Below are 12,843 nucleotides of genomic sequence, written 5' to 3'. Positions count from 1 at the left end.
GGGTGACCAGTGATCATGGGTCTATTGTACTTTGATAGGGTCATGGGTCAGTTGTCTCATGACTAAGCATGCATTCATTGTAACTGTATAAAAGCTCTCTCTTCAGTTTCAGTGGTTGCACTCGGCTGTGGAGACATTGCTTTCCAGTGTGCCTCTTTTTAAAGACTCTTTTGACTAGTTAATTTCAAGAATTTCCACAACACTCACTGACATGGTTTGCTTGGAAACTGAATTGAAAAGAGCCATGGTAAATTATATTAATCTGTTTTATTTTATCTTAACTTCTTTTGCCCGGGAGATGCTTTTGGTTCAGTTTATCTGTTTGTCAGCAGGATTACAGAAACAAATCTTGCCCTGTTCACCTGAAATGTGGCAGAAAGGTGTAGCATGGTCCAAGAAAGAACCCATTACATTTTGGAGGGGGTAAGGGGGAAATACAGGACCTATTTTTCACTTTCATTAAAAGACAAGAAAGGAATCAGATGACTCTAAAAAGACAAAAAAGACCCCTTCCTTTTTCCAGGAAATTAGTTATTGGATGCCCTGACTCAAGCTTTGGTTTTCAACGTTGGTGTCTAGGTCTAGATTACGTAGTTTATGCTCTTTGAGTTTGAGATTGCATCCTGACCCACCACATTTACATTTCTCACAGAGCATTTTTTGTTTGTTGGACTTACTCAACTCTGTAGTTTCCATTTGGGCATTGCAAAGAGACCTGCTTGTTTTTTTACCCAGAACCCAAACAAATAGAATATTTCAGTAGATTACAGGATTAAAAAACTTAAACCGCAGCCCTTTTTCAGTTTCCATACCACATATTGTGGACGATAGTGAAATCCTATCAAATGAATTCCTGCGGGGGCGGTGTGACCAATGTGTTATAATGCAAATGGTTCTTCCTTTATTCGTATAACATTCATTTACAATCATACAACTTTACACCAAAGCATGATTTGCCAGATAAAGTCACTGTACATGATTATTTTCTCATCTAACTAGTGAGGTAGTTTTACTTAAATGGTTGAAATGATTAATACTGACATATTTTAAACATTTAATATATTACATTCAGTCCATTCCTGAGAGGGTCTCCAGGTTTGGTCCTTGCCATTGAGCAATCCAGCCGACCTTTATCTCACTTTCATCTTCTTTCCATGTAGTTGTGAATGGCCTTGTCAAATATTGCCAGAAAGAAATCGGCATCTTCCATTGTGATGCACATCGGGGGTTGGATCCGGAAGATCTTAGGTGGTGAGAAAAACCGGAAACAAAACAGGAGATTATAAATTGGGAAATTGTGTCACCAGGTCAGGTGTTTAATTCTGTGTCCCTTAGCTAAGGCAGAACAGGCACTGCAGGCATTTCTGGAACATATCCTATGCCAGCTGCGTTTATGACACATGTAGGCACAGAAAGAATTAACTACTTTAAAGGGATAGTGGAAATTGAACCCCAAATAGTTTCGTTTTAACTTATATACAAGCATAATTACGTACCAAAACAATCACACCTGATTAAAAAAATATAATAATTGCCTTACGCATGTTAGAAGCACTTTATTGCAGCTTCCCCGAACTTTTTTAGAAACGAAATGATCGATTCAGCCAAACCGGAAGTGAGGAAAACTCAGGAAGACGAAACAATAACAAATCATGGCGTCTATGCAGAATGAACGTGGAAGGGCAAATATACCAGACAAAGAAGAAGGATTGTACGAGGTATCCAGTGATGATAGCGAGTCAGAAACATCCTCTCGGCTTTCCTGCGAAAATGTAGTTTTAGGAACTGAATCTGAATCCGGTTCAGTAAGCGACGATGGTGAGAATATTGAGCCAGACGATGGACCATTACGTCCTTATTTGTTCGAGCCCGAGGTGATGGAGTTAGTTCACGGCATGGGCAATGGCGAGGATGACCAGGACCAGGCGCCAGATGATGCACCCCTATGCACAAATAATCTTGACTGGTAGGTCCCTAAGCATAGCTCACGCTAGGCGCTATATTATATATTGCAAAAGTTGGCATGCATGCACTGTAGGCCTATGGCTATGCCCGAGGATGACTGCATGTAGGGTACATTTCATAACATACCAGGGTCAGGTTCACATAAATTATCTTGTCACATTTATTATTGTATATGTAACAGCCTTATGGGCATTAATTACATGAATACATTTAAATGAATTATATACTAGCATGATATACAGCTAGAGCCAATCGGTCTTTTGACGTAGTATGGTCCTAATCCTAGGCTAGCCAGGCTGCCTGTCAAGTGTAGGCTGTACTCACAGTACTGTTAGTCTATCATGTCTATATGATGACTGTAGTGTACACATTCGACACTGTGTACCGGATTATCGGATGACGAGGCCTCCGGTCGCCTAATCGACAGGCAATAAATGGCGTTGTACACAATGGTACAGGCTAATGATGCATTAAATCAGCCAGAAAACATAATAAAATACTCGTGCCTCATCCAATGTTTGTGCCCGTCTTCCTTTGTTTTCGTCATCACCCGAAGATTCCCGAAGTATTTCGTTTCATTGAGAGGGCGTGGTCGGGAGCAGTAAAATTGAAAATAAAATGAAACTAGGCGCATGAAATTAAAAAAAATGGTTTATTATGCTTATTTTTAATAAAAATACATAAGTTAAACCCAAAATTCGCGGATTTCCACTATCCCTTTAAGGTGAGTGCTGTTACCTGTCCGTAGACTCCTCCTTTCCCTATCAGGATTCCCATGTCCTTGATGTCCTCAAAGATTTCACTCATTGCCTCAGGAGGCAGGGTGTCTCTGCTGGCCTGTGGGCGACAGAGAAGAAATGCCGAGATAAATGAAGATGGATGTGTAACAATAAGTATAGTAATTTAATTTAGGTAAGTAACTATATGGACATTGCGCAACTGCTTATCTCCAATGATTACTACAGCTTGAGGCAAGTTTGATTTAAGACTTTTTTTTGGCCTGGCGCACACACACACACGCACACACACACACACACACACACACACACACACACACACACACACACACACACACACACACACACACACACACACACACACACACACACACACACACACTGTATAAGCATGTGAGGTTAGTTTGACTTCTGTTACAGAATAAATACCTTGTCTTTGACCATTTCCACACCAATCTGCAGGCCTTTTCCACGGACATCACCAATTATCTCATACTTGTCTCTGAGTTTTGCCAGTTCTGTCATCAGATAGGTTCCAACATCAAGACTGATTTGCTGTGTGCCATCTTCTTTGATAACCTGTAAAGTAAAAACAATGATAACCTTTGATTACCTGTTAAGTAAAATAGCAGCTGCAGTAAAATAATACAGATATACTCTGAAAAAGGACTGATAAACAAAGAGAAGATATGTTCTTACATCAAGCACTGATGACCCAACAGCACAGGCCACAGGGTTTCCTCCAAAAGTGTTGAAGTGAACCCCCTTGGCAAATGCGGCTGCAATTTCTGTGAAATACATTAATAAAAAATCTCACACCTACATCTACTTATTTTTGGTCTTGTGAGACCATTATTTCCTATCCTCCAACACACTCTATGCACTCTCTCATATCTCACCTGGTGTTGTGACAACAGCTCCCATTGGGAATCCATTACCAATCCCCTTTGCCATTGTAACCATGTCAGGAATGACATCATGACCTTGGAAACCCCAGAAGTGGCTTCCTGTTCGCCCAAATCCTGTCTGGACCTGTTGGTGCAAGAAGGTTTATGCATTTTAGGGCTTTGAATGTGTGTCATTATATATATATATATATATATATATATATATTTTTTTTTTTTTAAATGATTGAATCACAATATTTTGTTAGACAAAAACATGTTGTGAATTTTGGAAATGATCAGCTCAATTTCTTTTTTTTCATAACATTTAAAATATTTTGATCACGCGATCAGTAAATAACCTACTGGGCCACTACTGGAATTAAATTCTCCCAATATTATAATACTGATGATAAAACTGCAGGCTTATCTTTATCTGCAACACTGCGGGAATAGTGGATTTGAACAGAATCACTGAACATGAAAGAAACATATTTTTGTTGAACAGTGAACTCATAAATTAACATGCAAGATAAGTTATTCTGTAAAGATAAGTAAAAATGCTCAATTATTGAACCATGAGCAGTTTTTTTTTCACTTTTCTTAAAGCGGCAATCATCAATATTTCTATGTTAACAATGGGTCTAATGACTATCAGTAATGTGAAAGAAACCCACGGAGAATTGTCACTTGACTCTGCTGTTCCCCTCAGCTGTACAAAGCGCTTTAGTGTATTTAACTAATTGTGTTAACTTATACGTCTGCAATGTTACTGTTTGGTTCAGTTTCTTCACTCTCATCAACCACATTTCCATCAGCAGGCAGCAGTTTCTAGAGAAAAACTCTAAAACCTTCTGTACATTTAGAATATATTTGACATGAAATGTGTCTCACTCTCACCTCATCAGCAATGCACACCCCTCCTTTCTCTCTGACAAGTTTGTAAGCGTCCTTCAGGTAATTTTTAGGATACTGCACAGCTCCTCCAACTCCCTATATAAATCAAACACATTCACATCACAAGTATTCCTCACAAAAAAATTGAAAAACATGAATGACATGCTAACAAACACTGTTTTCTTTTTTTCTGATATCAGGGGATTATCCTGTAGATACAACACATTAGACATGCAAAACTAAATTGTCAAGACATTGACTTGAAGATGACATGTCCTGTTATAACACAGAATAGAGTACCTGAATAGGCTCTCCAAAGAAAGCAGCGATTCGACTTGGGACACTAGTGGCAAATGTCTCTTTGAGCTGCCCGATGTATTGATCATTTGCCATGCAATGACCTGTGGGAACCAATAAATGTTTTTTGGATCACACAAAAATATACTTGAAAAAAATCATGTTAACTTTATCTCAAACAAATGCAGATTTAAAAATAAGTAATGTTCATTTATTCACACCTAGGGAATGGGCGGAGCAATTATTCAATAACTGTTCTAAGTTACTGAATGATAAGTTAAAGCTTACCAAAATCAGATGTCAAATCCCAATTTTCTTTTTGAAAATGTGACTCTCTCTATTGGATTTAGATTTTATTTATTATATTGTATTTTATGGATAAAGGTATGTCAGTTATAATTGCTCTGACATTAATTTTGACCAAATTATCTACCACTATAACAGCTAACTTTACACACAGCAGCAGGGTGGTTAATAAATTAAATTGATAACGTACAGCAGTAAAGCGGATGTTTGTTTTGTGTAAACAGCCATGTTGATATGCCAACGTATTGATCGTTTCCAGGAAGGCTCTGTGGTTGAGCCACAGGAATACTATATAGATAAAATTCCTGAAAATGCTTTACGGTTCAAAGATGAATGATAGAAGGAACCTTTGAACCTTATGAACTCAAAGGATAAAGACCAAACACTTTCCAAACTCCGGTATTCAATGTAATAAAATGTGTCGTTTTATGTGGCCATTTTGTGCTGCATGTAATTCCACTCACAATTTTAAAACAAAAACAAATGAAATGGCTCTGGTATCAACTGTTGTTTATCGCTGTGCATGAATACAGCACATTCAAAAAGGTAAGGTTAATGTTCACGAGGAATATTGCAAAAGCAGTGGTAATGCTTAATCTCACCGTCAACAGTTTCAACGAAATGAGCATGTTGAGGGTGGGTGTGTTTTTGTACCTTGGGCACAGCCACACGGTCTGGTGGTCTGCACAGGAGAGTCCCTGCAGTGGCTTCCTCCCCACGGACCTCTGAACACATCAGGACACATGGTCTGTTTGTTTGGGCAGAAACCGAGTCAGCAACACTCACTCATTAACGCGGCACAAAGAAATCATCATACGTGGCTGTATTGTATTGTTCACATGATTAGTTTATCTGTGGAAAAACTATTTGAAAACTGAGGGGAGGTCACAAAGCTGTTTAAGGCCAAATGTTGTGTATGTTCATTATTATAAGGCAAAGAACAAAAGAGAAGAGAGGCAGTCAAAACATTGAAATGTTTTAGTGGCCACTAATTACATTCATAACCCAGTCTTCTTGAAGATATTTGTCTATCACAAACATATGTCAATGTATATCACTATTGTATAAATTAAACTTCATTATGACATAAATGATTATGTGTATCATTAGTTGTAGGTGTTTCTCATGTGGTGCTGACTGTAATATAATAATGCATACATACAGTTGTGCAGCCTAAACCGTTGGCAATGGGGTATTTATATGCTGCGTTGGAAGTAAGACCCATGGTTTGTGGGCTGCCACCGTGGTATGAGCCCCTGGAAAGAAAAATGGATAGAAAACATTAAAGACATTTGGATAACAGATAACTTTTCTTTTCACAATTAAGAATCTTGAGTTAATGAGTAAAATGAAAATTGAGTATTTCAAAATAAATACAAATCTATTACAAGGATGGTCAACATTTTTTTTAATACAGCCTAGGTATTTTAGTCTTTTAGCCTTATAAAAGGTCATGTTATCAAGTCCTAAATAATGACTTTTAAAAAAAATGATAACTAATAGAATGAAGTCTATCTATATATTTAAAAACTTGTACCTTAAAGTGATGATGTCAAAGTTGCCTGTGTGAAGTCGAGCCATCAACATGGCCAGGTCATTGGCTTCTGAGCCGCTGTTGGTCAGATATACAACCTGGACAGTGGGACAAAGATCAGCAAACCCTTTCATCACAGAATTGTTTATCCAGACTCCTACTCCAAGTTGAATTTTTTTTTTTTTTTTTTTTTTTTAAATCCACCATGGTACCTTGAGGGGATCCGGTAAGTAAGAGGCAAGTTTCTCACTGTACTCATGGAGAGTAGGATAGGCGTAGATGTTTGTAGTATGCCACAATCTCTTCAACTGCTGCTCTGCTGCTGCCGTCACTTTCCTGTACCCACAGATATCAGGAGTCCGATATAAGAATGAAGAATTATTTTTATTAGGAACTGTAGGTATAATAAATCCTGCTCTCACTGTGTGACACAGGAAAGAAAAGGGACCTTACGGGTGGCAGTGACCCACACTGACAGTCGCCACACCAGCAAATAGATCCAGATATCGCCTCCCGTCCACATCCCACAGCCATTGCATGTATCCCTGGTGGATCAATACTGGTTTCTTATAGTAGGTAACCTTCATGATCATAGGGTTGCAGTTCTGCCTGCGGATCTCCATTATCCGCTCTTTGGACATGCCCTGGACAGGGACAAATGCACAGTAAAAAAAAAATGCACACAATGGCATTACCAGCATGTTCACGTGTATCTAAATTCTATATATTATTACTTAGGTGATCACAAATAATAGGGCCAACTTTAGAGATAATGTATATGTCAGGAGGATATTGCTCTTACTGTGTATTCCTCTGGTTTGAAATTGCATGAGGGCATATCTGGGATGTCTGTGGGAGGGTGTTTGAAGGCTGATTTCTGACGTAATGCACCTGTAAAATAAAATTGCTTAAAACGTATACAGTAATGTAAAAGCAACATTTTCCCTTTGATGAACTACATAACCTGATCTGCGACATATGAGAGTAATTTGTGAAACATCCTGTCAGAGTTATTTCAACTCTTATATTTATTTCCAATCATTGTCTATAGGAGACAGATGTGCAAATAATGTTAAGGCTGTTCTAGTATGTAACTAGTATTCAGTATACCATAACCTGTCTGACACTCTAACCACATTCAGTTCCCTTTAGACCTCACATTGTGCAACACATAATAAAATCCCTCCTGAAACTCTTAGTTGTAAAATGTGAGATAGAAGGTGCACTGGACTGGTTCAGAGATTATATAAAGACTAAAAAGCATGTGCGTAACTATTCCTCCACCCACACAGCCAACAATTGACAAGACATAAAATGACTCAATGTAATGAATGGCATTACCTTTTCCTGCTGCAATTTAATATAATGTAGCCAAGTTACTCACATTATATGTCATCCTATCAAATATAACCTTGTTTAATGGACCTGAGAAGTCAGTTTTATTCACCTAAACTGTCTAACACCAATGCCCTCTAAAACAGACCTGCACTTCATTCTATCCTCTTGGATGTTCATTTGTTAGGTTTTAATAGTTTAAGATAAGTTTTGATTCACCTATACGTTTTTATTGAACTAACAGGTTCTATTATGTTGCATATCGTCGTTGATTTATATGGGGTGGACAAAACAATTTAGAACACCTGCCACAAATACAGTAGGCCTACCTCTCTAAAAAAAATTCTAACTTGGATTCATTACTCAGTACTTAAAAAAGCAAATGAGTTATAATGTTACTTTCCGTTACACCACATTGACACTGGTTAAGCAAGACAACTGTGTGGCTTTATTCACATATTTGGGTCAAATAAAACCGCCTTAAACCAGTCGGGCAAGACTAAAAGTAAGAAGAAAAAAAGTATAAACAACTTCACGTTTATACATTACTTTCCAATGATAAACAAGTTCAGACAGACCATAATGACCAACGAGCTCTGGATTTTGTTCGTCTCCATGGTAACTCACCACTTGCCAAGTGGAATTTGACCGAAGCTTGTCCTGTTAGAAGTGCACAGCGGCCACTGAGAGAGGAAGCAGCTTTAAACATTTTTGAGCAGGTACAGAGGGCTGCAGGCCTGCAGCTATGATACTCCGTCACCGTCGCACACTCAGCTGCACGCGGACCTCAAGATTTTCTGCACCGAAAAAGTTTCCGGTGGGCTGTCAGTAGTGATGGCAGTTTGACACTGAGGCTGAAGTCGAATAGTCCATTTAGCTTAGGAACCTTCCTAAAGGAGTGAAATGACCCGGAAGTCCCTCAGTGGCAGCCATGATAAGTGCCGTTCGAATTCTCTAGAATGATGAGAATGATAGGAACGGAGGTTTCAAACTTCCTTTATAACCTCCTTTAGCTTAGGAACCACTGGACCTCCCTAACCGACAGGAGAAGCGAAAATGCTGCCCCACAATGCCTTGCAGCCGCAGCATTTGCCGTCACTCAACAGTCGGCCGTTCACGGAAACAACCGATTATGACCGAGAAATGATATCATGAAAGTTAAGGTGCTTATTAAGCATTTTAAAACATAGGTGGTAAGTTGCCAAAGTGCTTTGTTTTGCACGTTCATCAGTATTATAATCAAAAAGAGAAATATGAACGTTAGTTTTTACTGAAATTATCAAATAAAGTCAACATTTCACAGTCTTTACTGAGCTGTGTGGAGTTTGATCAACTTTTAAAAGATGTTTGAATGGTGATATACACAGTGATAGATGTTAAGGACTAACGTTTATAATAAATACATTTGTATTGATTTTAAGATCTTTAGTTCATACAATCATACGTATTGGGATAATTGGTATTAATGTGGACCGGAGGGAGAGGGTGACGAGAATACATTTCACTTTCCTTTTTTATTTCAATTCCAACTTTGGTCATGAAGAATATGTTTCTCTGTTGTCCACATTCATAAAGCAAAGCAACAGCACCAGAGCACGGTGCAGAGTCTCTAGATGAGTTCACAGTAGTCCCTCGTTCTTATTAAACATCCATGTTGTAGTCCGCTGTATAGAAAACTGTAGTTTCCATAGTTCCCCCACAGCAGCAGACGCACATTCATGACGTCCGCTGGCGCATCATAAACACGTCAGATAGTGAAAGTGCATTCGGATTCTCTAAAGTACCAGTCTCTTCTCCTAAGTCCTTTTGAATTCTCCTGTCCACTATTCCTTAACCCCGTGACGTTTCACTCAGAGGTCAAGGAATAGACGATAGGGTTAGAATTTAGGAGCTGATCTTTGGACTATTCGACTGCAGTCCCAGTTCTATTTCGTCCCTACTGACCGCCAGAGGCGGTGCTTTAGCACTGGATATGTCCATCGCGCGCATGCGCAGCTCGAGTACCAATAACAACAAAGTCACCTGTGACCCACGTGACACCGGCTATATCAGCCGGTATTGTCAGAGGATCTGTTCCTTTTCTCGCTGCGCGGGGGGTACCGTGGCTACGTTTTCGTAGCCTACAGCGTTCAGGTTTGAACGTTTGATCTGAGGGATTTCTCTGCAAACAGCTGGCCGCGTGCAGCTTCGCGACTGACAGTCGGGGCTACGGGTCGTTAGACGCGTCCTCCAGGAGCTGTGGCCGGCTGTGCGCTGTGCAGAGCCTCGACAGACAGGTTTGTGTCAGCTTGTTGCTGGTGATGGCTGTGTTTCCACACCCGCTCCCAGCCAAGTTGTCCTGATTACCGTCTTATTGTTTGTGGCTTAGACTTTCTGGTGACGACAGTGTTCCCGCTTCCTCTCCCATAAAGTTGCCCTTATGTTCTTTTGAAAGTTCTGCTTGTGGCGTTGTGCCCGAGCTATCATTAGCATTTGAGTCCCAGCTTTGGCTGCGTCCCTCATTCAATTTAGTATGGAAAGCCAAGAGTGTCATACTTTAAACCCGTTTTTCGTTTAGATGCAGAAAGTAGAAAGGTAAGTACTTTCTATTTCTTAGAAGCTATTATCTGGTCTTAACATTTGTGTTCTGACTTGGTCGCTTGATTGTTAGCAGCAGCCGCTTGGCTAACACCTTGCTGTTGAGCTTAACTATTAACTCAGGGCAGTGCTCCCGCTCCCTGTAGCATAGGGTTTGATTGCAGTAGCGCTAGATCGTTGTATTACTGCTCCTAGTACTAGACTCCTAGCACTAGGATGATATGCAGAGAACATCTTCACGGCGGGTGCTGTGTGCTCGGCATGTGCGGTTACTACTGTAACCAGACACGGTTCTATGCGGGCTGTTCTCTTTCTTAGAAGCTAATTATCTGGTCTTAACATTGTGTTCTGACTGGTTGCTTGATTGTTAGCAGCAGCCGCTTGGCTAACACCTTGCATGTACGGTTAAGCTTCATTATTTAACTCAGCCGGTGAGGGCAGTGCTCTCGCTGCTGCTCCCGGTAAACGCATGGTATGGTTGCAGTAGCGCTATATCGTTGTATTTACTGCTCCTAGTACTAGACTCCTAGCACTAGGACGATATGCAGAGAACAATCTTCACTGTGTGTGCCGTGTGCTCTGCATGTATGGCCATTAAGGAGGATTTCATCCTCCCAATATTATATTGTCTAGTGGGCAGCCGTTGGCTGACACTTTTAGGCACCGGCCACAGTTACTATTGTAACTAAGGTCTAAGCCGTAAGTACTGGCCATAATTACTACTGTAACTACGGTTCCAAGCTGTGTAAGTACTGGCCATAGTTAATACTGTAACTACGGGGTTAAGCCGTAAGTACTGGCCATAGTTACTACTGTAACTACGGTTCCAAGCCGTGCACGTACTGGCCATAGGCAATACCGTAACTATGGCTCTATGCTGTGTAAGTACTGGCCATAGTTACTACTGTAACTACGGTCTAAACCATGTAAGTACTGGCCATAGTTACTACTGTAACTACGGTTCCAAGCCGTGCAAATACTGGCCAGAGTTACTACTGTAACTACGGCTCTATGCTGTGTAAGTATCCAAGCCGTGCAAGTACTGGCCAGAGTTACGACTGTAACTACGGTTCTAAGCCGTGTAAGTACTGGCCATAGTTACTACTGTAACTACGGTTAGATGCCGTGTGATCCCTGGCCATGGTTACTGCTGTTACTACGGCTCTGTGCTATTCTATTCTTTAGAAGCTAGTTATCTGGTCTTAAACATGTGTGTTATTTGACTTGATCTCGCTTGATCGTTAGCAGCAGCCGCTCGGCTAACGTCTTGCGTATACTGTTAAGCTTCTTTATTTTACCCAGCTAGGTGAAGGCAGTGCTCTCGCTCCCGCTCCCTCTACCGGTAATGCGGATGTAGCTACATCCCTTTTTCTGTTCGGCGAGTAGTAGCACCGCTCTACTCTTCCCGTTCAGCAGGTAGCCGGTGAAGGCTGTGTTCCTGCACCCGCTCCCGGTTACACTGCATCTGGCGTTCGACTCTAACTCGACCAGTGAAGGCAGTGTTCTCGCCCCCGCTCCTGGTAGACGCGGAACTGCCTTGTTTCTCCGTTAAGCAGGTAGCCGGTGAAGGCTGTGTTCCCGCTCCCGGTTACGCTGCATCTGGCATTCGTCTTTAATTTAGCCAGTGAAGGCAGTGTTCTCGCCCCCGCTCCTGGTAGACGCTAAACTGCCTTGTTTATTCTGTTAAGCAGGTAGCTGGTGAAGGCTGTGTTCCCGCACCCGCTCCCGGTTACGCTGCATCTGTCATTCGTCTTAATTTAACCAGTGAAGGCAGTGTTCTCGACCCCGCTCCTGGTAGACGCTAAACTGCCTGGTTTCCATTAAGCAGGTAGCTGGTGAAGGCTGTGTTCCCGCACCCGCTCCCGGTTACGCTGCATCGGGCACTCGCCTCTAGCTCAGCCAGTGAAGGCAGTGTTCTCGCCCCCGCTCTTGGTAAACTGCCTTATTTACTAATCCAGCTAGGTGAAGGCAGTGATCTCGCTCCCGCTCCCTCTGCCGGTAACGTGGGGGTAATTACATCCCTATTTCTGTTGGGCGAGTAGCGGCGCGGCTCTACTCTTTCTGTTAAGCAGGTAGCTGGTGAAGGCTGTGTTCCCGCACCCGCTCCCGGTTATGCTGCATTTGGCATTCGTCTCTAACTCAACCAGTGAAGGTAGTGTTCTCGCCTCCGCTCCTGGTAGACGTGGAACTGCCCTGTTTTTCCGTTAAGCAGGTAGCGGGTGAAGGCTGTGTTCCCGCACCCGCTCCCGGTTATGCTGCATCTGGCATTCGTCTCTAACTCAGCCGGCAGTGTTCTCGCCCCCGCTCCTGG

At 41.4% G+C, this 12,843-nt stretch overlaps 1 protein-coding gene across 1 annotated transcript; it reads right to left on the bottom strand.

The window, feature by feature from the left end:
• Positions 1 to 865: 865 nt before the first annotated feature.
• agxt2 (alanine--glyoxylate aminotransferase 2) lies at positions 866 to 9,246 on the bottom strand. Its single transcript, XM_034096106.2, has 14 exons — positions 8,583 to 9,246; positions 7,423 to 7,511; positions 7,074 to 7,264; positions 6,833 to 6,956; positions 6,624 to 6,718; positions 6,249 to 6,342; positions 5,741 to 5,834; positions 4,784 to 4,884; positions 4,487 to 4,579; positions 3,602 to 3,734; positions 3,402 to 3,490; positions 3,132 to 3,281; positions 2,704 to 2,802; positions 866 to 1,243 (listed from the first exon to the last, which is right to left on the bottom strand). Exons 1-14 carry the CDS (start codon positions 8,662 to 8,664, stop codon positions 1,142 to 1,144), a joined length of 1,536 nt encoding a protein of 511 aa, XP_033951997.1. The 5' UTR covers positions 8,665 to 9,246; the 3' UTR covers positions 866 to 1,141.
• Positions 9,247 to 12,843: the final 3,597 nt, after the last annotated feature.

The sequence above is a fragment of the Pseudochaenichthys georgianus genome, chromosome 12 (assembly GCF_902827115.2).
Source record: "Pseudochaenichthys georgianus chromosome 12, fPseGeo1.2, whole genome shotgun sequence".
In the NCBI taxonomy this organism is placed as follows: Eukaryota; Metazoa; Chordata; class Actinopteri; order Perciformes; family Channichthyidae; genus Pseudochaenichthys; species Pseudochaenichthys georgianus.
Note: the sequence above shows the minus strand (reverse complement) of the source record. Positions and strands in the feature narration are given on the sequence as shown.

Excerpts from the sequence above, each read along its gene's own strand:
- agxt2 (XM_034096106.2), bottom strand. The coding sequence starts at position 8,664 with ATGTTTAAAGCTGCTTCCTCTCTCAGTGGCCGCTGTGCACTTCTAACA. Across the intron at positions 4,885-5,740 it reads ACCGTGTGGCTGTGCCCAAG|GTCATTGCATGGCAAATGAT; the intron begins GTACAAAAACAC and ends TGGTTCCCACAG. Across the intron at positions 3,491-3,601 it reads AGCTGTTGTCACAACACCAG|AAATTGCAGCCGCATTTGCC; the intron begins GTGAGATATGAG and ends TGTATTTCACAG.